The sequence below is a fragment of the Spermophilus citellus genome (genome assembly GCF_964194105.1).
Source record: "Spermophilus citellus genome assembly, chromosome: 15".
NCBI classification, from domain to species: Eukaryota; Metazoa; Chordata; class Mammalia; order Rodentia; family Sciuridae; genus Spermophilus; species Spermophilus citellus.
The window spans coordinates 46,875,414-46,902,365 of record NC_138195.1 but is presented as its reverse complement, the minus strand read 5'-3'; the positions used below and the strand labels follow the sequence as shown (position 1 = coordinate 46,902,365).

General features: G+C 36.3%; 1 protein-coding gene across 1 annotated transcript in view; it reads left to right on the top strand.

The window, feature by feature from the left end:
- CFAP70 (cilia and flagella associated protein 70) overlaps positions 1-26,952 on the top strand; it is a 96,779-nt gene that overhangs the window by 42,335 nt on the left and 27,492 nt on the right. The window contains exons 14-20 of the mRNA XM_081267827.1: positions 7,521-7,585; positions 7,907-8,088; positions 11,458-11,589; positions 16,297-16,422; positions 17,741-17,874; positions 17,997-18,112; positions 18,333-18,566. Coding sequence (XP_081123953.1) covers positions 7,521-7,585; positions 7,907-8,088; positions 11,458-11,589; positions 16,297-16,422; positions 17,741-17,874; positions 17,997-18,112; positions 18,333-18,566 — 989 coding nt within the window. The remainder of the gene's footprint in view (positions 1-7,520; positions 7,586-7,906; positions 8,089-11,457; positions 11,590-16,296; positions 16,423-17,740; positions 17,875-17,996; positions 18,113-18,332; positions 18,567-26,952) is intronic.

Here is a 26,952-nt window from a genome sequence, read left to right as displayed (position 1 = left end):
CCATTTATTTCATCCTGAAGGACTCTCTTAAGAATTTCTTGTCTTAGCTCTTGTTTTATCTGAGATTGTCTTACTTTCTTCTTTCTTCTTGAAGGATAGTTTGCTGAATATAGAATTCTTGGTTTGTGATTTTTTTCTGTCAGGCTTTAAGTACATCATCCCAGTGTTTTCTGCCCTCATGGTTTCTTTTGTTTTTTATTTTATGTTATTACCCTCTTAAATTTTATTTTGGTAGAATCTCATTAAGTTTCCCAGGCTGTCCTCAAATTTGTGAACTTCCTTCCTCATCATCCTGAATAGTTGGAATTACAAATATTTGCTACCACACCTTGCTGGTCTCATGGTTTCTAATGATAAATCAGCTGTTAATATTTTTTTTTAATATTTATTTTTTGGTGTAGATGGACAGCACACAATGCCTTTATTTTTTATGTGGTGTTGAGGATCGAACCAGGGTCCGCCAGTCTAGGTGAGCACTCTACCGCTGAGCCACAATCCAAGCCCAGCTGTTAATCTTATTGAAGATCCTTTGTCCGTGATGAGTTGCTCTGTTCTCCCTGCTTTTGTTATTTTCTCTTTGTCTTTGCTTGACAGTCTGAATATAAAGTATTATTATGTGGATCCCTTTGAGTTTATGCTGCTTGTAGTTTTTTAAGTTCTTGGATGGGGAGATTCATGTCTTTCATCAAAGTTGGGAATTCGGGGTATTATTTTTTGAAAATTCTGCCTCTTCCTCTTTTCTTCTGTGACTTCTAGTATGTACATGTTAGTTAGCTTGAAAGTATCTCACATATCTTAAGCTCTCTGGACTTTTCTTTATGTTCCTTAGATTTAATTATTTCAGTTGTCATGTTTACACATCTACTGATTCTTTCTTCTGCCTGATCAAATCTACTATGGAACCCTTTTAGTGAACTTTTAAAATATCAGTTGTACTTTTCATCTCCAGATTTTTATTAGATCCTTTTTATAATTTCTATCCCTATTGATTGTTGAGAGCCACAGCCGAAGGGGCCCCAGCAAACTTCCAGCTGCCAGCAAACTTCCAGCTGCCAGCAAACTTCCAGCTGCCAGCTGATGATTGGCTCACAGCTGCCCCAGCAACTTCTAGCTGCCAACTGATTGGCTCCTCTGCAGTGATGCTCATTGGGCTGTTTCTCCGCCCTTTCAGACCATGGAGCTGCTCATTGGGGGACTTTTTTTGGCTCCGCCCAGCCAATCGGCCTCAAAGAGCAGGAGGAGTGGGGGAGGTTGAGAGGCTTGTGGGAAGCTGGTGATGGCAGTTGGGCTCTGAAGGTTTTTCCTGAGGAGCTGTTTTGTTTGGCATGTGTGGTTCTAAAAATAAAGTTCGTTTTTTTTGACAAGTGGCTCCTGAATTGTGCCCAGCTAGACTGCGGCAATTGATAGTCTCATTTTCTTCATATATTTCTTTACTGGTTTCTCCTCATCTGTTATTTGTGGTTTCCTTTAATTCTTTTGAGTATATTTAAGATAGTTTGATTTAGTATCCTTGTATAGTAAGTCCTGTGTCCGGGCTTCTTCAGGGAGAGTTTCTGCTTATATTTTCCTTTGAAAGAGCCGTATGTTTCTGTTTCTTTATTTTGTTTATGATTTTTTTGATTGAAAACTGAATATTTGAATACTATACTGTGGTGACTTTGGAATTCAAGTTTCTCCCTTCCTCTGTGTTTGCTGTTTGTTAGTATTGAGAAAACTTGTGTTCAGGCAGTGTTTTGACTAAATTTTTCTTGAATGCCAGGACCTTAATACAAAACAAAACAAATATAAACCACTTTCTGCTAATCCTTGTAGATGATTCTGTGCTGAGGCATTTCTTTAATATTTAACCATACTATTAGACTGGGGATATAGCTCAGTTGGTAGAGTGCTTGCCTCACATGCACAAGGCCCTGATTTCCATCCCCGCCACCACAAAACAAACAAACAAACTATACTTAACCATATTTTTTCATCAGCCATTACTTTATACTTGCACTGAGCCTATAAATTGATCAGTAGTGGAAAGCTTAGTGTTTCTCAGGTCTTTTCAGAGAATGTGTTCTGTCCTGGACATGCATGTGGCTTTCTAAATTTTCTAGTAAACACAAGTACTTTTGAATGCTCTAATTTCCAAAAGGTACTCTCCAGATTTGCCTCCTAGGATTTAGGTTGTCTATTATATATCTCCACTCTAATCTTTTGCCCCAAGCACCTGCTGCTTTTTTAATAACCCGACAGTGGTTTTGAACAATGCTTTTCTACTCTAAGGAAAACACAGACCAGTGCCTTACATCAGTTCTTCGGGGAGTCCCTGACAGGTTAAAATAAATACAGTAATTTGGGAATATGGTCTGTTATACTACCTCCAAAATCAGGGACCAGTATGCCACATTGGAAACCCAGGCTACCATCTTTAAGACTGTTTCTGAACTGGGGATTTGGTGGGCAAAGGCAAGTATAAATGCCACAAAGCTTCCTACCGTTTTTATGTTGCCTATTTCTTAAGTCAACATTTGCTTGATTGCTGTGAACCTTTGACAATTTTCCAATATTCTGACAGAGTTATTGCAGTATTTCAAGGTTGTTTTTTTTTTTGTGTGTGTGTGTGTGTGTGTTTGAAAGGGTGGAACTTTGGAGTTTTGTACTCTGTTGTTTTTCTGACATCTAGACTTTACTTCTTGATGTGAGAAGCACTGTTCTCAAATTTAAGGATGAAAAAAGTGATAGATTTTATCTTGTGGATTTTTTTCCCCCAGTACTGGGTGTGCTCTATCTCTGAGCTACATGCCCATATCCCAGCCCTTCTTATTTTTGAGACAGGGTCTCATTAAATTGCCAAAACTTGCCTGATTCTTTCTTCTGCCTGATCAAATCTACTATGGAACCCTTTTAGTGAACTTTTAAAATATCAGTTGTACTTTTCGTCTCCAGATTTTTATTAGATCCTCCCACCTTTGCGCCTGAGTAGCCAGGATTATAGGTGTGTGCCACCATGCCTGACATTAGACTATTATGCATATTTTTAGAACTTTTGATAAATATCTCCAGTGGCCTTCTACAAGTGATGTATGAGATTGCTGTTTCTTCATATATTCACTAATACCATAATTAAATTGTTTTTTGCTATTTTGATGGAGACAGTTTCTCCCTTTAGCTTTAAGCCATATTGTAGTTATTTATTAGTAATTTGAATGTTTTCAGGGAGAATTATCTGTTTATAATGACACACATCATATTTTATACCAGAGAGTCCTTAAACCTTTTAAACTTTACATCTGGATCCTTTCCAAAGATAAATTGAGCATATTTATCATAAATGATATATAAAAATAGTGATGATAATCTAGAAATAGAGTTAAAAACTCAAAGCCATGGGAACAAAAAAGAAGGCAGTATTAAATAGAACTTTAATGAGTAGACATTAAATCTGAGCTATCTAATAAAGAAGGAAACCCTGTAAGTTATAAAATTCTAATCACAAATGAGAAAACACACTAATTATAGGTCCATGACACCATTGCAGAAAATAATCTAAGGATAATTCTATTTTTAGCAAAGAGAGAGCTTATTCAAGAAGAAAGTTGGATATACACACTCTAAGAATTGGGTGCAAGAATGCAGACAAACTCCAGTGAGATGTGCTGCCACGGCTTAAGGCTGAGTTTTTATTAGGGTACATAATTAGGTGATATATGTATGACCCACAAGGGCTAAACTTCTTTTTAAAAACATTTTTTAGACATTGATGGGCCTTTATTTTGTTCATTTATTTATACACGGTTCTGAGAATCAAACCCAGTGCCTCACACATGCTAGGCAAGCGCTCTACCATTGAGCCACAGCCCCAGCTCTGAGGGGCTAAACTTCTTTAAGGATTGGCAAATATTGAGCAAGATCATGTTTCTCCATTAAAGGGTCTGCTTTGATATGTGGGGTTAGTTTACATCAAAGTGTCTGGTGGTTAGTCATGTCATGATTAATCATGTGATTGAGCCAGACAAAGAATTTATGCATTACTGCATCTCCTATATTTCTAGAAATTTATCAGTGTCTTCAAGATTTTCTAGTTTATTGTAATATATATTTTCAAATAGTTTCTAATGATCATTTGGATTTCAAAAGTGTCTGTGGTGACATGTCCTTTTTCACCTGTAATTTTGTTGATTTGGGTCTTCTCTCTTTTCGTTAATTTTGTTAAGGGTTTATTAGTCTTATTATCTTTTGGAAGAATCAACTCTTTTTTTCATTGATCCTTTGTATTTTTAAAATTCTCAGTTTCATTAATTGCAGTTCTGATCTTAATTATATCCTGTCTTAAGACCACATTTCTCCCCCCGGTATTAATTTTCTTTCTTGCTTTTTTTTTTTGTACCAGGGATTGAACCCTGGGGTCGATTAACTGATGAGCCACATCCTTTTTTATTAGAGACAGAGTCTTGCAGAGTTGCTTAGGGCCTCACTAAATTGCTGAGGCTGGCTTTGGACTCTTTTTTTTTTATTGGTTGCTCAAAACATTACAATGCTCTTCATCATATTTCATACATTTGATTCAAGTGGGTTATGAACTCCCATTTTCACCACGTGTACAGATTGCAGGATCACATTGGTTACGCATTCACGTTTGGCTTTGAACTCTTAATCCTTCTGACTCAGCTTCCTAAGTCACTGGGATTACAGGCATGTTCCACAGCACCTGGCTTCCCTGGTATTAATTTCTAAAACAGATTTCTCCTTTGGGCCCTTACATAGATAATATGGAGTGATAAAAGCATCCTTAATGATTTTATAGCAAATGCATAAGCAATTTTATAGCTTTTTTGTCCCATGACTTTTTATACATTTAGCATAACTATATACAATACTTTTTAAAATTATGCTTATGTAACATGTAAATATTATTGAACTTTTTGTAAGAAATGGTTATTAGTAATCTTTTTTGGGGGGAGGGGAGAAAGGCCATAGGGAGATAAAAGGCAGATTTCTCCTCCACGTTTACCTTACCCAAATCCCAAATGATTTTGGGGTATTGCCTTGCATGCACAAGGCCCTGGGTTCATTCCTCATCACTACCAAAAAAAAAAAAAAATTAAAATAGTAGTGAAAATTACACCCAATTACTCCAAATAATATAAAAGATTATTGCCTTTGGTTGCTGGCTGTATGTACCAAACTGCAGAAACTATATCACTGTTTAAGAATATGTATAAGTTTAAAGCAGTCTTTGACATATGAAAGGAAGCTCAATGACTTTCATAATAAAAGAAATGGAAATTAAGATTACCCTGAAATGCCTTATGTTTTTAATTGCTGAAGATTCAAAGGCTTGATAACATGCTGTTGTTGATGAGGGGGTTTGGAAACAGGCCCTCTCATGCAAACTGGGGAAGTGTCAATTGGTCTAACTCCATTGGAAAGCAATTTGGTAATAGTCATTTAAGTAAAAACTGATAAATCTTTTAAGCCTTTGATCTGGTAGTTCACTTCCAATAATTTATTGCTATAGTTTGGATCTAGATTGTCCCTCAAAGGTCCATGTGTGAAAGACTTGGTCCCAGTTTAGCTCTATTGAAAGGTTGTGTAAACTTCAAGAAGTGGGGCCTAGTAGGTGGATTCAGGTCATTAGAGTTTCAGGTCTCAAAGGGGATTGTGTGTCCCTACAGTCTTCCTCTTTATTTTCTTTGATATCTGGTATCATTAGGTGAACAGCTTTGCTGTATCATGTGCTCCTGCAATGATCTATTACCCCCCTTCTCTTAGAGACCTAAAAGATATATGAGTCTGCTTAACAGTGGACTGAAAACTCTAAAACTTTGAGCTAAAATTAATCTTTTCTTTTTATAAGTTGACTATCTCAGGTATTTGTTATAATAATGGGAAGCTGACTGCTATGTTTATCTTCAAATAAATGTTCTTATCCAGGTTATCAATTACTAGCACATTGTTAAATCTAGTGGTTAGCTGGAACCAGCATTTAACTACTCAGTCTTCCTTGATAGACTTTCTTAACCTGGTTCTTAGGACAACTATACTCTCTAGGTTGTATTCTTTCCGCCCTGGCCTTCTTTATCTCTCTAGCATTTAAATGTTAGAGTATCCCAAAACTCAAAATCCTTGAACTTATTTTCTAGCTATTCTTGTTTCCTTGTTTTTTGTTTTGTTTTGTTTTGTTTTTGTTGTTGTTGTTTTTGTTTTTTTGTTTAGAGCCATGAGACTGGCTAAAAAAAAAATCTATATGCTGATGGCTCCCAAATTTGTATTTCAAGTCTCGACCTCTCTCCTGAATTCCAGGTTTGTACATCTAATTCTCACAAACTTTGCTATTGCTCAAATGTGCCAGGCACATTCTTACTTACAGCAAGGCCTTTTATACTTCCTGTTCTTTTGCCTGAAATATCCTTGTCCTCAATATCCACATTAATTGGTTCCTCATTTCCCTGTATCTTTAGTCAAATTTGTCATCAAGGCAATACAACATACTTAATCAGTACATAGGAGAAACACTGTTTTATTCTTTTTAGATTCTTGTAAGATCTTCTGAAAATGGAAGGAAGAAGTTTTGGCATAAGTAGTTTGATGGTGACAAAATGTGTTTTCTTAGCGTAAAATCTGCTATCATTATTGTAATCTTATGTACTTCTCTAAATTTTGATAAAGAATACACTTTTTATTCTAGATGGAGAGGAAAGAAAAGATTTTACCTGCCCGTATCACTGAGATTTCTAAATCTTTGTGCTTTCAGAGACTTATACTGAGTATCCCTAAAATCATTACCCATTGCAATCTAACCCTCAGTCAAGCAGCTATTTGCACACAATAGCAATTTTTTTTAGAGTGTAAGGGTAAATACAGGATGCAAATAGCCAAAAGTACCAGTTAGACACTCTGAGTAGCTGTTTTTTTCCTGTCTAGTCCATAGACCAGTTACTATACTGGGGTTCACATATAGGTTTTTACATGATAGAGAAGCACATTGTTCAAATGTAGTAGGGAAAAAGTCCTTAGATCTCCTCTACCCAAAGTCTCTGGAGGTGAGATATGAGATAACATAAACCTGCAGATAATAAATTTTTTAAACTTTTTTTTTTGAGAGAGAAAGAGAGAGAGAATTTTTTATTTTTGTTTTTATTTATTTATTTTTTTTGTATGTGGTGCTGAGGATCGAACCCGGGCCGCATGCATACCAGGCGAGCGCACTACCGCTTGAGCCACAACCCCAGCCCCTTAAACTTTAATAATACATTTTATTTAAAGTAAAAATAGCTTTTTAACATTTAGTTAAGGTAAAGATTACTAATGAGATCTGATGTTCCTTTTATTGTAAAAAGTCAAGATAATAAATGTTTTTTTTAAATATTTATTTTTTAGATGTAGTTGGACATAATACCTTTATTTTACTTATTTTTATGTGGTGCTGAGAATTGAACCCAGGGATCTCACACGTGCTATGCCAGCACTCTACCACTGAGCAACAACACTAGCCCCTATATAATAAATTTTTATATTTTATTTTCCTCATACAGGGTCAAGGAAATGATTCCTCCAAGGCCTCCCCTTACCCGTTGGACAGGAGGTGCTCAGAAGGCAAGTGCAAAAACTGACATGAAAGCATAAGGTGTTGACTGCATACATTTAAAATGGCGTGGACTCTTCAATGTGTCTTCTAGAAGGAGTGAAAACCTGTTTGAAGTGTCACATATTTTCATTTCTGGTTCCATTTGTGATCAGTGGTAGACAGTAAGTGGTATACTGTTTAACCCTTGGATAGTGGTCTCTGAGTTAGGAAAAAAAGCGTAGTTTATATTTATAGTGTTACTGAACATAAATCCTGATCCAATTTTAGATTTTCAATCCATGGTCTTGACCTCTTAAGGCCACTTTACCAGACATTTTGCATTTTTCTAGGCAGTGAGTGATTACCACACTCAGATCAAGAACATTTCTAAAGCCATTCTGGATGAATACTACAGAATGTTTGGAAAACAGGTTGGGAGTAACATAGACAGTGAAACATTAGAGGAGCAGAAATGCCAGCTCAATTATGAATTTAACTCCTCTGGAAAATACTTTGCTTTCAAAGAACAACTCAAGGTAAAGCATTCACTTATTTGTCTGTGGGATATTATGGAGCACCTTCTCTATGTACTTAACATTTTTTGTCTCTGATTATGTTCAGCTAACTTCTCTGTGATAGAATATCAGTAGAAGCTATACTTCTGCAGTCTTGGAATGGTTTAGTGTCCATTCTGAGTGGGAATTTTTGTTTTTGTTGTTTTTTTGGTACCAGGGATTGAATGCAGGGGTGCTTAACCACTGAACCACATTCCCCAACCTCCCCCCCCTTTTTTTAAGAGAGAATTTTTTAATATTTATTTTTTAGTTATCGGCAGACACAACATCTTAGTTTGTATGTGGTGCTGAGGATCGAACCCAGGCCGCACGCATGCCAGGCGAGCACTGCTTGAGCCACATCCCCAGCCCCCACCCCCACCCTTTTTTTTTTGTATTTAGAGACAGGGTCTCACTAAGTTGCTTAGGGCCTCACTAAATTGCTGAGGCTGGCTTTGAACTCACAATCCTCCTGCCTCAGCCTCCCAAGCTATTGGGATTACAGGTATGTGGGCACCACTCCCAGCTGTTAAACCACTAAGCAAAGAAAAGACCATCAGCTCCAATTGAAATCAAATTAAAGCAAGCTTGTAATTCCTACCAGTGGGGGGGGGTGTCTCTCCCGAAAACCACAGGAACAGAAGATGGCTCCGCAGCTCTCCAGGAGCACAGCTTTATAGTGCAGAAAGTTACAAAAAAGGTCAGGTGTCTTGAGAACTTACAGATAACAGAATTTTGACAAGTATAACACAAAGGCATATAGTAAATTAATGGTCCAGCACTTAGGCAGGCATTCCAAGCAAGTTTAGAAATCGCAGTAATTTATAGTAAGCTGAAATTAACTTTTCATGCCTTTGTGGCGAGATGGCTCCCAATCTTAAGAGGGAATTAGGCTGGGTTTATCACCAGTATGAGTATTGGAGAAATGAATTCTTCACTTGATGCTAGGCTAGATTTTGGACCTGATTTCATGTTGCTCTAGGAGGAAGAAAATGTTACTGACTCTGTGAATAATTCTGTCTCCCATTCAAATCTCTCCCTGGCCCATGGAATCACTTAAGATTTGAGAAATAGTTGCTATGGTACATGCCCATAATCCCAGCAGCTGAGTAGGCTGAGGTAGGAGGATTGCAAATTCAAGGCTAGCCTCAGCAATTTACTGAGTCCCTGTATCAAAATACAACATAAAAAAGGAGTAGGGATGTAGCTCAGTACTAGAGGGCCTCTGGCTTCAATCCCCAGAAAGAAGAAAAACAAAAATCTTGACTAATAATGTTTAACATTTATTAAATGTTTTCTGTACGCCAAGCAAATTTTAATCCTTACAATAACCCTGTGGGGTAGGTACTCCCCATTGCTCCCTTTTATGGGTGGGAAAATATAATATTAATTGGTTAAATAATTTGCCCGAAATCACAGAGAATAAAGGTCAAAGACAGGATTCAAATTCAGGCACTTTGGCTCTAACTGCTATGTTACACTAGCTCTGTGAACATTTGCAATGTGTCCTTTTCTGTAGTAAATTGATACAAAGAGAGCACGTGGAAATGATAAAGTAGATGCTCATGGAGGCAAGAGGGTATTCTCAATAGATGGTATAATCACTTCTTGGTTTGATTCTGGTTTTGCCTTTTCATGCTGAGTGACCTTCAGGACATAACTTTACCTTTCTGTGCCTCAATTTCTTCATTGACAGTGAGGGACAATATTCATATTATCACATGGGCTCTTTATGAGAATTAAATAATATGATGCATGGAAGGTGCTTCCTATAAAACCTGGCAATGATGTTAGGTTAGGGAGAGAAAAAAGCAGCTGTGTGGCCATAGCAATGTGCTGTGTTTATGCATTAGTCCCCCATTATGGGGGGTTATGTTTTGCCATATCACATGACTAAGTCATTCAGGGTCACTCCAGGTGAATTTGGGTATGACGTGAAATAACCACACCAAGACAGAGAAAATATCTTTTTCTTGGGATTCTTCAGCCATGGCTCCTCTGCTCCAGCTCCCACAAGGGAGGCCGAAGAAAGAGGAGGAGGAGTTCTGAAGCCCCTTTTTATTGAGGGGAAGATACTCGAGAAAGTTCTACCCCAGTGAGAGAGAGTCAGGTATCAGGGGGTTGAGTCTAGCTTCCTGATGTCTTGTAGTCGCAGATTGACTGACATCTTGGAAGGCCACACCTATCTCAGGTGCTGTGTGGGGATCATAGGCAGAGCAAGCGAAAAGGACACATATCTCATCAGCCCAATGAGAGGCAATGTCAGTCCAGTCTGCTCATGTGCTCACGCTTATTGTTCACACACACGCTGCCCATGAGTGGCTCACCACAATGTTTCAAGACCCCCAGTAGATCCTTGAAACTGTGGATAGTACTGAACCCTGTATGTACTATGTTTTTTTTTCTATAACATAAATACCTATGGTGACTCTCACCTTTTCACATAAAGGAAGAACTTTATGGCTTTTTTTTTTAACATCACTCCTCTGTGCTTTAGTGCCATTATTAAGTAAAATAAAGGTTGTTGAATATAAGCACTGCCATACCACAAAGGTCAGTCTTATAGCAAGACGACTACTTGGTGTCTGATGGGCTGGTCATGTATAGCATGGAAACAAAAGGACGATTGAACAAAAGGATGATTCACATCCATGGCAGGATGGAGTAGGGCCGTGCAGGATGGAGCAGGGGCCGTTCAGGATTTCATTATGCTACTCAGAATGATACATAACTTAAAACTCATGAATTATTTATTTCTGAAGTTTTCCATGTAATATTTTCAGACCACAGTTGACCATGGGGAACTCAAACTGTGTATAAGGGGAAACTACTATATTTATGTAGCACTTTAAGTTTTTACTTCTGTTTTCTGTCTTTGGTTTTCAGTCATCTCCTATAGATAAGATGACTGAATACTAGAACTACATGTCCACTTAGCAAATTAGGAAACTTAGGTTCCAAAATGTGAAATAATTTATGAGATTGTACATGTAAGCATTATAACCAGATTTCCGTTCTCTGGACTCAAACCAGGTCTTTTTCCCTTTCTGCCTTGAATCATATGGCCACTATGAGAGAGTTAACACATAGCCAAATGCTAAGATTTTCTTCAGGTACATAACTCTCTTCACATGGGATGAGTCCTGCATTGCCCCAATTGGTAACAATGGTGATGTCAAAGAAAGAAGTTCTACAGAGGAATACCAGAGACCTGATAGTGTAGTGTCACCCAGGGAGAAAACAATCACCATCTGAAGTTCTGATGAACCTTAGATGAGAAGTCCTAGAGAGATGTGCTATCAGCACAGTGCTGGTCTGTGTTATATGAAAGGCATTGTGTATATCTTGCAGCATGCAGTGGTGAAGATTGTGAGAGAGAAATATTTGAGGACAACGTCATTTGAAAGCCAGGAGGAACTGCAGACATTTATCAGTGAGCTTTACGTATTCTTGGTAGATCAGATGCATGTGGCCCTAAATGAGGTAGGTGTCAACACTGACAGCTCTTCTTTTCTCTGTAGAATATCAAGATCGCCTTTGAAATATTCCCACTTTGCTTTTTTTCTTCTTTATTCAACAAATATTTATTAAGGTGGCTACTCTGTGCTAGGCACTGAAAACAAAAGATGAATAAGAAACTGCCTAAAATATAAAGCTAATTTCGGGGAGAATAAGGGATATACTTTTACAGTTTCCTAGAAAAATAAACTTTATGACTTTTTAAAATGTAATGGAATCATCAAAAATAGACAAATTAGGCTATGGAAATGGTGAAACAAGATTATCATTCTATTTGTTTTGTGACTGTTCACAATTCTTACAATAAAAACAAAGAAAAACTGAGTTTTCAGATATTTTACCAAATTGCAATACATTTCAAATATGCTTTTCCCCAAGGCAGGTAATCTACTTTCCAGTCCATTTGTCTGTTTGCATATTTATTTGTACACCTGTCTTGCTTCTTGCCTTCATCTGTTCATTTTTGTATGCATTCAGTTGTGGTTTATTTGAAAGGAACAAAATCAAAGTTGTTTTGTGCTCATGTTAGTCTCTTACTAGCTGTGCCTCCTCTTTCTATTTGTTCCTCTCTGTTGTTATTCTTCCCTACTACTATCACTTTTTTCTTTGATGTGGTTCAGCCTTCTTGGAAGATGTAGGACAAGAGGTTCAATATTGTAGAATTAAAAGAACAGTCCTTAATTCTTGGGAATGGATGATGTGGATGATTTGAATTGGAAAGCAGTTGAGAGTTGAGTATGGAAATTGCTGTTGCCTTCTGAACCAAAAGAACTCTCACCTAGTGGTGGAGTCAGGCACAAAATACAGTAACTGCAGTAAAAGGAGGTAAGTGCTGTGATAGTTTTCATTGGAGAGCAGATTAGAGTGAACAAGTGAATTCACAGAGGAGCTATAGCTTGAGCTGGGCCTTCAAAGCTGAAAAGAAATTCTCTAGATGCATGTCTCAGAGCATTGAATCACAGGAATTCCACATAGGCTTAGGAGCTGCAAAGAATCTGGTATATACAGAGTTCAAGAGCAGAGGTTGAAGTGGTTAAGAGGTAGGGAAGACGATGAAGCTAAGGATCTGTTCCTGTTGGGAAATTTGGGAGAGTGAAGGCATGCCTTGTATTCCATACAGAGAACTTGTGACTTTTTTCTCATTAGCAGTTGGGAGCAATAAATTAAACTACTTTATGATCAGTTTACATTTTATAAAAATCATTCAGTTTTTATACAGGGTTAGAGCAGTTATAGAGGGTGGGTTCAAGGTGGCAAAACTGGTGATGTTAGATGACTGTTGCATAATAAAGAGGAAGAGGAGTAAAAAATACTTAAGTTTAAGGCTCATTGACTGGGTACTGATGTTAACATTAACCAGGATAAAGAATATAACATGAATAAATTTGGTGAAATGCAGATAATGTTGAATTAATTTTAAATGTTGGCTTCTGTGGGGTTTTGCTAAAGAAGAGATCTGAACTAGAGATGAGATTTAGGGAGTGATGATACATGGATGCTACTGTCATTGATGAGGCTGCCTGAGAAAAATAGGAGGAAAGAGTGCAAACTAGTTATAGAATCCTAGGAAACACAAACATTTAAGGGATGGCTGAGTGAAAGAATTGATGAAGGAGACAAGTGGAATTGTTAAGGAAGCAAAAGAGCCAGAAGACAGTGGAGTTCTTGAGCCAAGGGGAAAGAATTTTAAGAACAAGTGGTCAACATTGTCAAATACTCCTAGAAATTCAAGGAAAACAAAACCCAAGAAGTTTTCATTGGGTTTGGTAATAAGGAGGTTATTGTTAACTTTTACATAGCAACTTCATTGTGCTAATGGGAAGGATTAAAATTATAGTGCATTGAAGAGTAAATGTGTGACTAGGAAATAGATTAATATAAAATCAGGAAGTTGATAATGAAAGAAAATATGGAAAAGTAAAAGCTAGAAATTATAGGAATTTTCTTTTTAGGATGGAAAAACCTTGAGTACATCTATCTATAAGTTTAGGAAATGGAGTCAGCACAGTGGGAGAAGTTGAAAATTTTGGAAGGAGAGGAGATAAATAATGATAAGCCCAGGTTATACAACTGGAAAGGACCAAGGATTAGCCTTAAAACAGAAGGGACTCAATGCCTCTTCCTCTGAGACCAAAAGGAGAGAGGGAAAAATAGATGCAGAAGTTGCTGGTCGAGGTGGTGCTTGCCTGTAATCCCAGTGGCTCAGGAGACTGAGGTAGGAGGATTGTGAGTTCAAAGTCAGCCTCAACAATTTAGTGAGCCCCAAGTAACTCAGTGAGACCTGTCTCTAAAAACAATACAAAAAAGGGCTGGGGATGTGGCTCAGTGGTTCAGTGCCACTAGATTCAATTCCCAGTACCCAAAACAAAAGATTGATGCAGAAATAAACAACTTAGGTGTGGGATTAAAAATTGAGGGTTTCTTGCCTAATTATTTCTATTATCTCACCTCGTGAGATAAGGTCTTTGTTGAAAGTAAAGGGAATGCAGGTTGAATGAACAAGTTGAAAAGAAAATTTTGTTGTTAAACAAGGACGAATATAGAAATTACTGAAAGTATTAAAGATTTTCAGCTAAGACTGAATGCCACAAGAGTCTGGGAGGCTCAGGTATCTCTATAGCTATTATGTTTCTCTTCCTTTCTTTTTTAAAATGTTGTAGATGGACACAATACCTTTATTTACTTTATTTATTATTTTATATGGTGCTAAAGATTGAACCCAGTACCCCATACATTTGAGGCAAATGTTCTACCCCTGAGCTACAACCCCAGACCTATTCAGTTTTTCTTAGAATCAGTTAAACACACTTGTGCAGGAATGAAGAAATCAGATTGTAGGCTTATTTTTTTAAAAATTATTTTTATTTATTGATTTATTTTGGTACTAGGGGTTGAACCCAGGGGCACTTTACCACTCACCACATTCCTAGTGCATTTAATTTTTTATTTGGGGACAGGGTCTCTCTAAGTTCCTGAGGGTTTCACTGACTTTCTAAGACTGGCCTTGAACTTGTGATACCCCTGCCTCAGCCTCTGTAGTCACTGGGATTACAGGCATGCTCTGTGATTATGGCGCCTAGCTGTAGGATTGTTTTAATTTGGGAGTTTTCAGGACAAATGCAGGAAAAGGACAAGGATGCTTGAGATTTGAGTGTGCTGGTGAGAGAGGAGGACAAGTAGGTAATCATGAGGTCAGGTTGATCCATTTGGGAAGTGATGGGTTTATTGGAAGTGGAGGAAATGAAGTCAGGAAGCTACTTTAAGTAAATGATAAAAAGGTGGAAGGGTTGGAAAGTGGATTCTGGGAATGGGATACTAGAAGTAGAGTAATTCAGGTGTGGGCATAGAAGTGTGCTTCTGGAAGGATTTGAAGGTCATGATAATTAAAACTAAAAAGCACAGAGAACAGAAGCATTAATCAGTGATCAAAAACTCTTTGGCTCATCTCAAATTTGGCTTTATTTTAAAATTATTTTTTGGTACTAGGATTGAACCCAGGGGCACTTAATCATTAGGCTGAATCCCTAATATTTTTTATTTTGAGGCAGGGCCTTAGGGCCTGAGTTGCTTAGGGCCTCATTAAGTTGCTGAAGCTGGTCTATGAACTTGTGATCCTCCTGCCTCAGACTCCAGATTGCTGGGATTACAGGTGTGCACTACCCCGCCTGGCCTTAGCTTTACTCTTCACATTCCTTAGCTACTATAATTGTTAAAGTCATTGCTATCATTTTTACTTTTTTAAAAAAATTTTTTAGTTGTTGATGGACCTTTATTTTATTTATTTATTAATTTATTTGTGGTGTTGAGAATTGAACCCAGTGCCTCACCCATGCTAGGCAAGCACTGTACCACTGAGCCACAACCTCAGCCCAATTTTTACTTTTTTAAAAAAATATTTATTCTTTTAGTTTTCAGTGGACACAACATCGTTATTTTACATTTATGTGGTGCTGAGGATGAACCCAGGGCCCTGCGCATGCCAGGCAAGCGCACTACCGCTTGAGCCACATCCCAGCCCCCATTTTTACTTTTAATTAAGGAATTTTAGGTTCTTGCATGGCCATAGCTTCTGACTCAGGAGATTACTAATTACACCAGACTTGATCTTCCAGCCTGGGTATATATGATATATTCTATTTCTGGTTTTCTTTCTACCTTTCTGGCTATTTCTCAAATGTCTCCTTTGTATGATCTATCAGTTTAATTTTCCCCCTAAAGTTATAGATCTGGCTTTTAAAGCTTTACCCTTTATCTCCTGTTTTCTTCATGTTTAAAAACTCTAGCTAGCACTAACTTGCTGATGTTTTTCACATCATGGCCCTTAAAAATGATATTTGTCCTATAGAAAATAAAGGAAGCTATTTGAGGTCAGAGGTAACTTGAGTAGGGACACTGTCTGCCCTGAGGGTTGAGGAGAATTGTTTTGGCCTTAAACAATTTTTACTCACTTCCATGAGCTCACACTATTGGTATTCAAATACCTGAGCTTCCCTTTCACCCTTGATATTTGTTTCTTGGTTCTCTCATATTCTCTTACTGCCTTGGCAAGACTGTAAGAAACCTCAGTATCATCTTAGATGTTATGACTGTATCTTTCATCTGGTTATTCTCATAACCCTCTTCACTTGGAATTGCTTCATTTTGTTTGCTTAACATCTTGATATTGACAAGGCCATGCCAGATGATGTCCAAAGCACTGTTTCAGCCGTTCATACAAGCAGTGAACAGCTTCGACTCTTTGCATTTGAAGCAGAGGTTAATGAAAACTTTGAAATGGCAGCAGTGTATTATAAAGAGGTAATTAAAAATCTTTCTCAGTGATTTTTGTTACTATTATTGTAAAATATGGACATAAAGAATAGTAGTTTTTGAATACTGAAAATGAAACTTGTGGGGCAGGGGCTATAGCTCAGTGGTAGAAAGCTCTTGCCTAGCATGTATATGACCCTGGGTTTGATGCCCAGCACTGCAAAAAATAAAAAATCAAATCTTGTTTAGTGAAGGGTACACACAAAAATCAATATAGATCAGAGTCCAAAAATAGGCCTGTACAATAAGGATATTTGATTTTTGACAAGATATAAAAGAAATTCCATAGAGAAAGGATAATTTTTCAACAAATAGTGTTAAAACAATTGGTTATCTATATGCAAGATAAATTAAACTTGATCTAATGTAAGCATTATACAAAATTCAAGTTCAAATGGATGATGAATGTAAATTTAAAACAAAACTTTTAAAAGAGACAGAAGAAAATCTTCTTGGGCTAGAACTAGGTAAAGAGTTTTGAGACATGAAACTGAAGTACCATCAATCAAATAAAAATGAAATAAATGGAACCTCATCAAAATTTAAAACTTTTGCTCCATAAGAAAAATACAGATCAGGAGAAAATATTTGTAACACATGTATTTGGCAAAGGATTCGTATCTAGAATATTAAAAACTCTCAAACTTAACATTTGTATATAAGCATTGGTTTGAGTACTTGTTTTTAATTATTTTGGATGTGTACTTAAAAATGAAATTGCTAGGACATATGGCAATTCTGTGTTTAACTGTTAAGGATTTTAGTAGAAATTGCATTGTCTCTTTAGATTGCTTACGGTAGTGGTGGACATCTTAACAATATTAAGTCTTCCAATCCACAAACATGGGGTATCTTCCCATTTATTTATATCTTCTTTAATTTCTTTAAGCAAAATTTGTGGTTTTAATTCATGAGGCACCATTTTTGTCTCAGATTTTTAGATGAATTTACATTTGCAATATCATGATTATGGTAGAAATTACTATATATGGTTGATGTCCCATAAAATGAATCTTTAGGCTTTTAAGGTACTAGATGAGTTTAAGGTGATCAGACACAGGGAAGAAATGGCTTGAGGATTCAGTTTTTACATTATTTCAACAATATATTTTTTGTCCATCTATTAAAGCTAGAATAGTAATTATACTAGGCATTTGGGATTCCTGGTAAGCAAAAAAGTAGTCATGGCCTATGCTCTTATAGAACTTACAGTATTTATGGAGTGCTTACCATGTGATGTCATATGTACAAAAAGTAGGACAAAATGTCAAAATAACCTTGGCCCTCCTGATGCTTGTGTGCCTAGAGGTTGGTCCGTGAGCCGCAGAACCTAGATCACTGGCTGGACTATGGTGCCTTCTGCCTCCTAACTGAAGACAACATCAAAGCACAAGAGTGTTTTCGGAAAGCCCTTTCCCTGAATGAGAGTCACATCCAGAGGTAGAGATGGAAAGGAGATTGAGGGATGAGTAGGAGCAGATGAATTTCTACATGAGATTGTCTTGATTCCATGAATGTGACCTTGGACCATGCTCTTAACCATGTTAGCGGTCTTTTCTCAGCTTGTTGCTCTGTGGTGTCCTGGCTGTCTTGATGGAAAACTATGAGCAAGCAGAAATTTTCTTTGAGGATGCCACTTGCTTGGAACCAACCAATGTTGTAGCCTGGACTTTACTTGGTATGTTATTTTCCTGTGATATGTGTGTGTGTGTGTGTGTGTGTGTGTGTGTGTGTGTGTGTTTCCATTGTAAGACTCTCTTTCCCTTTTTCCTCTTTGATGGCTCATCATGTAGTTCCTAAACTTTGCTAAAAATATGGGGGAAATAGGTCAAAGGTCTCAGTTCTTCATTATGTGATAGTAGGAAATCACATTTATTTCAATATCTTTCTTTCCTCAGGTTTGTACTATGAAATTCAAAACAATGATATTCGAATGGAAATGGCATTTCATGAGGCTGTCAAACAACTTCAGGCACGAGCAGTTCAAACACAAGTAACGAAGGAAAAGAGCACTGGAAATGTAGAGTACGCTGAAGAAGGAGGGAATATAGAATCCAGTTTAGGCCCTTGGGGAACCATAAATGATTCTTCTACTGCAGCAGTCAAGGCTGTAGGAGCAGGAGGTGGAAATGGTGAGTAGCTATTGGGAAACTTACTGACCTTCTGAATAGCAGCTGGCACACAATAGGCACTAAGTATATGTTAGTTAAGTCAATGTGTACTGTAGTTTTTAGTTATTTCAGTGATACTAGGAAAGACTTCTAAATATTTCTTCGTTCAGATGATCAATGGTCTAAAGCTTCTATTAATATTGTTTTTTGAGTTTTCCAGAGTTTACTACTTCCATAAGTACTAAGTTTACTACTTAGTAGTATAAGTACTACTCTAAGTACATAAGTACTGTTTACTACTTAGTAGTATAAGTACTATAAGTACATAAGTTTACTACTTTTCATAAGTACTTTCATAAGTGTCCCATTCTTGCACAGTAGAGTTTCTTGCACAGCAATTTTTTTTTCTTTTCTTCTTCTCTTCCTACCCTGACATGGGTAAGGATCCTGTCTTGTGATTTTTAAAGCTATGTGTTTATTTATCTACTCCATTTTCTCCATTTTTCATTAACAGTCTCTTTTCCTCCACTTTAGGAAATCAGTCTTTATAACATATTTTAAATGTATTTTTGTGTGTTTCCTGCATATATGCATTGTTTTGTGCATGCCTTATTTAAGTATGTCTGAGGTATTGACATTTCCTAAACTGCACTATTTATATATTTGATAACTTTGATATATGAAAACATCACCACAGTCAAGGTAATGAAAATATCTTGTGATCTGTTTCTCCAGCCCCCATTTTCAGACAACCACTGATCTGATTTCTGTTAGTATAGATGAATTTACATTTTTTAGACTTTTAAAATTCTAGAATTCCCTAAAATATTTAGAATTAAATAGAATTACATAGTATGTCCTCTTTGTTGTCTGACTTTTTACACTGAGCACAATTGAGATTCAACCATGCTATTGTTTTTTATGAGTTATCCTTTTTTATTGCTAAAATGGTTCCCATTGTACAGAGATAGCACAATTTGCTTATCTGTTTACTGGTAGGTATTTGGGTTGCTTCCATTTGCGACTATAGAAATAAAGCTACTGGGACATTCACAAGTTTTTGTATGAATATTTAGATTCATTTCTCTTGGGCAAGTACTTAGGAGTTGAATGGCTAGGACTATGATTTTTAAAAATATATATTTTTTAGTTGCAGAATGACACAATACCTCTATTTTATCTATTTATTTTTATGTGGTGCTGGGGATGGAACCCAGTGCCTCAAGCATGCTAGGCAAGCCCTCTACCACTGAGCCACAACCCCAGCCCATGGGACTATGATTATTTAGCAGTGTATTTTTAAATTATCTAAATATTTGGGGATTTTCCCCAGACATCTTTGTTTTTGATTTCTAATTCAATCTCATTATGGTTAACACATTTGTTTTATACAATTTGAATCCTTTTAAATTATCGAAACTTTTTTTATGGCCCAGCATTTTGTCTATGTTGGTAAATATTCTATATACATTTGAATAGAATATTCTCTTGAATAGAATTTTCTGTAGATGTTAGTTAGGGTTAGTTAGCCTAGTTTTGTACCTGTGAAGTTTTGGTCTAACTTTTCCCTCCTCAGATCACATTTTCTTCAATTAATTTTATAATTGTTTCACATGTTGATCTTTAGTCTATATTCTTTTTCTTTCTTTCTTTTTCTTTTCTTTTCTTTTTTTTTTTTTTTGAGGTACTGAGGGTTGAACTCAGGACCTCACATGTGCTAGGCAAGTGCCTACCGCTGAGCTATATCCCCAGAAAAAATCCTCCATTTTTTCTGAGATGCTAGGTAGACATTAAGTTTTATCTTTTTATATAGGGATCTAATTTTTTCAACATTATCTACTAAACAACCATTATTTACTGTTTGATTTAAGATATATAATCTTAGAGCTCTTCATTCTATCATATGTGTCTGATATAAAACTTTACATATGAATATGAAAGCGTATGACATACGTCCTTTCACTGCTGTGGTTTTATAGTGTGAATACATGATGCTCATTTTTTTTGCTATGGTTTTGTAGCATGTCTTAATAATTTGGCATATCAGGTTCTACCATATCGTTACCTTTTTTTAATATTTATTTTTAAGTTGTAGTTGGACACAATATCTTTATTTTATTTATTTATTTTTATGTGTGCTGAGGATCAAACCCAGGGCCTCCCATGTGCTAGGTGAGTGCTCTACCACTGAGCCACAGCCCCAGCCCTCGTTACATTTTTGTAGTTCACTTAGCTCTTTGTAGATCTTTATTTGTCTATATGGGTTTTGTAGTGAGATTATTAAGTATATTAAAATTTTTATTTGGAGTATGGCAATATGTAAAAATGTGGATGTGTAACCGATGTGATTCTGCAATCTGTATACGGGGTAAAATGGGAGTTCATAACCCACTTGAATCAAATGTATGAAATATGATATGTCAAGAGCTTTGTAATGTTTTGAACAACCAATAAAAAATAAATAAAAATATTTTATTTGGACTACATTGAAATTTTAGATTAATTTAGGGATAATTAACATTTTATATTATTAAGTCATTCCATCCAATTGTGTGGAAGATTTTTCCATTTTCTCAGATCATCTTCCATATCCTTTATCAAAGTTTTAACATTTTCTCCAAAAGACCCAGTTTAATTTACAGTTGTTTTACAACTATTGCTATCAAAATAGCATTTTATTTTTGGTTATTGCTATCGTTCTTTAGTATATGATGTTGTTTTGTAGATTGAACTTGTATACGACAGCCTTGTTCAACTTTTATTGATTCTATTTGGATTATTGGTTCTGTTGCTTTTTAGAATATGATTATCATATCATCTGCCAATAAAAATAGTTTTATCTTTTTTCTCCCAATCCTCATACCACTATTTTTTTTAACTTTTAGTAGTAGATGTACATAATATATTTATCTTATTTATTTTTATGTGGTTCTAAGAAATGAACCCAGAGCTTCACAGTGCTAGGCAAGTGCTCTACCATTGAGCTATAACCCCAGCCAACTAAAATCTCTTATTTCCTCTAATAATATGTTATTTGGTAGTTGTGGTATCAACTGTGTCTTCTTCCCTGTCTAAAGGGGAATAAATTTAAAGTTTTTTTTTTTTTTTTTTGGGCCTAATGGAGCACACCTGTAATCCCTGCTACTTAGGAGGCCTAGGGATGAGGATTGTGAGTTCCAGGCCAGCCTGGGCAGCATAGTAAGACTCTCTCTCAAAAGTTTCTATGCAGGGCTGGGGATGTGGCTCAAGCGGTAGTGCACTCGCCTGGCATGTGTGCGGCCCAGGTTTGATCCTCAGCACCACATACAAAGATGTTGTGTCCGCCGAGAACTAAAAAGTAAATATTAAAATTCTCTCTCTGTCTCTCAAAGTTTCTATGCAGCCAGGTGCAGTGGTGCATGCCTGTAGTCCCAGTGGTTCAGGAGGCTGAGGCAGGAGAATCAAGAGCTCAAAGCCAGCCTTAGCAGATTAGCAAGGCACTCAGCAGACCCTGTCTCTAAATAAAATATAAAAAAGGGCTGGGGATATGGCTCAGTGGTTAAATACTTCTGGGTTCAATCCCCAGTACCAAAAAAACCCCAAAACTTCTATGCTATGTCCATGTACAATTGTACAGTCAATCCCACTTTTATATATAAATATAATATACTAATTAAAATATTAACAAAAGCAATAGAAGGAATATCAGTAGAGTAGATCAAGCTGATTGGGGAAGGAGGAGGGGAAGGAAATGGAATATACTGGATCAGTTTATGTTATGTGCATGTATAAATATGGTATAATAAATTCGACTATGTATAATTATAATGTGCCAATAAAAATAAATTTTCTCTATTATATATAAAATATAAACTTTTACTAATAATTTTACAGAATTAAAAATGACCTCTTATATTTTTAATTTCCAAAGAATTTTTTTTCATAAATAGGTGGTAGGCTTTATCAAGTTTTTTTTTTTTGTTTTTTGGTGTTTTTTTTGTAGTTATAGATGGACACAATAGCTTTATTTATTTATTTTCTTTATGTGGTGCTTGAGGATCGAACCCAGTGCCTCATACATGCCAGGCAGGTGCTATACCACTGTGCCACAAGCCCAGCCTCTTAAATTCTTTTTATCAGTTGAAAAAATAAAATTATTTTCTCTTATATGGTGAACTACATTGATAGATTTCTTTTCTTTCTTTCTTCTTCTTCTTCTTCTTTTTTTTGGTACTAAGGATTGAACCCAGGAACATTTAACTACTGAGCAACATTCTCAGCCCTTTTTTGAATTTTATTCAGAGACAGGGTCTCACTGAGTTGCTTAGGACCTTGCTAAGTTGTTGAGGCTGGCTTTTTGTTTTTTGTTACTGGGAATTGAACTCAGAGGGGCTTAACCACTGAGCCACATCCCCAGCCCTTTTTTATATTTTATTTAGAGACAGGGTCTTGCTGAGTTGCTTAGCATCTTACTAAGTTGCTGAGGCTGGCTTTGAAATTTTGATCCTCCTGCCTCAGCCTCCTGAGCCACTGGGATTACAGGCATGTGACACAGCACCTGGCGTTTGGAACTTTGCATTTTTGTTTATAAATGAAATGGCCTATATTTTACCTTTGTCAATCTAGTTTAATTTTTTTAAATATTTTTTTTAAAGTTTATTTTTCCATGTTCACATTAAGTGGAATCATACTGGCACTTGGGGTTTTTGGGATTGGAGAGGAAAGACAGGGCTTTGTCCTTGGCATCCAACCATCTTTTTTTTTTTTTTTTTTTAAGAGAGAGAGAGAGAGAGAGAATTTTTTTAATATTTTATTTTTTTAGTTCTTGGCGGACACAACATCTTTGTTTGTATGTGGTGCTGAGGATCGAACCCGGGCTGCACGCATGCCAGGTGAGCGTGCTACTGCTTGAGCCACATCCCCAGCCCGTCAATCTAGTTTTATAATCAGGGTTGTTATAGGGGTGAGCAAGGAAAAGATGTTGTTACAAATACAAATTTTCATTTAAATAGGAGGAACAGGGTGGGGTTGTGGCTCAGTGGTAGAGAGCTTGCCTAGCATATGTGAGGCACAGGGTTTGATCCTCAGCACCACATAAAAATAAATAAATAAAATATAAAAGTAACTAAATAGATAGGAGGAACAAGTTCTGGTGTTTTATTGTATAGTATAGTGACTATAATTAATAATGATGTATGTTTTAAAATAGCTAAGAGGATTTTATGTGTTCTTATCACAAAGAAATGATAAAAATTTGAGGAGATGGATATGTAATTAGCTTGATTGATCATTTCACAAAGTATACATATATTAAAACAACCTTTTTCCCCATAAGTATACACAATTATTGTATATAAAAAAATAAATAAAACTTAGAAAAATGTTGTTATGCAACCTTTCTGGTCTATTATGTATCAACTTATATATGATAAGAATTGATTTTTACTTGAAGGTTTAGCAGAACGCAACTATAAAACAAAGCCTGAGTAATTGGCAAAAGGGGGTGTTTGATAACCATTTAATTTTCATATTCATCTTATGTATTTTACATTCTTCATGGTATTTTATTGTTGTTGTTGTCTTTTTTTAGCTGTACTAGGAATGAACCCAGTGGGGCTCTACCACTGAGCTATATCCCCAGACCTCAGTTTTGTTAATCTTTTTTATATTTATTCTCTAAATCACTGATTTGTGCCCTTAAATTTTAAGTGATTTTTCTTTATTTCTTTGGGTTTAAAATGTTGCCCTTTTTAAATTTTGCTTTATGTTCATGCCACCTTAAAGTGATCATTTTAATTTTTTATTGTAAAATGAATTGTTTTTGTTGGGAACTTAAACTAATGCCTTAATTGGAAGGTTTAATTCCACAAACAGGAAAAGTGAAGAAAAGACAAGACGGGCAGAGAGGGATGTGAACTAGTGTAAGGTAATGCTTGCTTTGTAGCAGACATTTCATTATGACAAGCTGCAAAGGACAACTGGTTGCTTTGTAAGTATACCTAGATTGGTCTTGTGAGACATCTCTGAGCATTCAAGCTATATGTACTCTCCATGCTTCTGAATAGTGTGAGCAGGAAAAAAGGGGCATGTGTTCTTTTTTCCTCCTCCCTCCCAAGGTCAGAATTCATCATATGGGGAGTTAATTTCACTCTTATTTCCAAGTTGCATCATCTGGCCCTTTGGCAGATGCTTTGGGAGTCATATGCCATGCCCTGAGGTATAGGATTTCATCCAATCCAGAAGTGGTGGGAAGAGCCAGGAATTCAGATTATGTGGCTGGTTGACCTCACTGCACAGAATTGGCCAAAGCGGGAGGGCCTGACCCTCGTTGGTGGTATTGTTTTGAAAGAAACTTTTTGAGCTTCTCTATTGATAGGGAGCTACTGTCTCCAGAAGCTTTCTAGAGGCCCATACAGAAAAGTACAAACATAGGATCCACCTGCAGGGGTCTCTTTGAGGAGGTCAGGGATCAGATTGTAGGCACAGCTTCAATTATAACAAACATAGTGTAAAAGTTTAGGAGTTAGAGATCTTCAAGCTAGGTGAGAGGGGCAGATGCAAGTCCTCCATCCCAGGTCTCATGTAGCAATAGTAATCATGTGCATGTAGAAAAAGGCTTCCCCTATTTAAGAGATGTTATGTTGGTGGGATGCCTTAATTTTGAGGGTTTACTTCCTATTTGGAAACAAGGGAGGGTGGGGGGCGGGGTGGGGGAAGGAGGGGTGGGATTCTTTCCTTGCCTTTACTCCCCGAGTTCTTTTTTCAAATCTTCCATATACTATTTAATTTATAGGTTGGTCCTCTCAGTTGCCAAGAATAGTATTTTAAAATTTCTTATTCTGATTGAGAATGTGTCTATTTATTCTTGTAGTTTTGCCAAATTTTTGTTTTAAATATATTGGGGGGGGCTGAGATTGTGGCTCAGCGGTAGAACGCTCGCCTAGCACCGTCGGGACCCGGGTTCCATCCTCAGCACCACATAAAAATAAAGGCATTGTGTTGTGTCCATCTACACCTAAAAAATAAATATTAAAAAAATATATATATATGTATGTGTGTGTGTGTGTGTATATATATATATATTATATTGAGGTTTGGTTATTAGGTGCACAGACTTTGAGAATTTTTGTCTTCTGTTTAATCAACCCTTCTTTCATTGAATGGTCACTTGCTATACCTAGTAATAGTTTTCACTTTAATTCTGTGATAATATGATTATACTACTTACATATATATTTTTTAAAATTTTTTAAAAATTTAATTTTTATTTATTTTTATGTGGTGCTGAGGGTCAAACTCAGGGCCTCACCCATGCTAGGCAAGTGCTTTTCCTCTGAGCCACAACCCCAGCACTACACTACTTATATTTGTTGTTAGTATTTGTATGATATATCTTTTCCATATTTTTACTTTCAACCTTTCTTGTGATTGTGTTTTAGATAGCTCTTAGAAATACCATATGCTTGGGTTTTGCTTTTGTTTATTCAATCATATTTGTTTTTTTAAATTGTAGTATTACATTGTTGATATCCTTGTATTCATGAACACAGTGTTACTGTGTGCTTTGTATTTGACATGGTGTGTATGAATGTGAGAGTTTCTCCTGTCTCGCCTTCTTTAGGATTGATTGAATTTTGTTATTCCATTTCCTCCTTTTATTAGCTTATAAATTATTCTCATATAATTTTTTCCCCACAGTGCTGGGGATTGAACCCAGGGCCTTGTACATGCTAAGCAAGTACTCTGCCACTGAGCTACGTCACCTCCTATATTGATGCTTTCTATCTTTTAATCCTACAAGATGCTCTTATGATTATTGCTATTACTGTTTTGAACTATTAATATTCATTAGATGGCTCTACATATTCACCATTCCAATTTTTTAAAAATTTTTCTTCTGAATTTCCAATCTCACCCTGGATCGCTTTGCCTCTGACACTTTAATTTCATTTTGTTTAGTCATGATTTTTCTGGTTTTAGTGTATCTGAGAATGTCCTTCTTTTCATATTTGAAGGACATTTTTGCTTGGTATAGATTTCTAATTGCTAGTTATTGTCCTTCAGCACTTTGAAGATGATTATATTTTGGGGGGGCTTCTGTTGTTTCTGCTGAAATACATTAGCTATAAGTCTTACTCTTGTTCCTATGAAGATAATTTGTCTTTCCTCTGGCTATTTTGAGTCTTTCTCCTTTCCTTTGTCTTTGGGTTTCTGCAGTTTCATAATAAAATGACTAAGTTTGGTTTTCTTTTAATTTACCTTAGTTGAGGTTTGTATACTTGAATTTGTGTATGTCATTTACAAGTTTTGGGAAATTCTGTTATGTTTTTTAATATTACTTTTGCCTTATCCTCTTTCTCCTCTCTGTTAGGGACTGCAATTGCTTTTTGTGTTAAGCTATTCATGTGTCCTCTGCATCTCATACTGC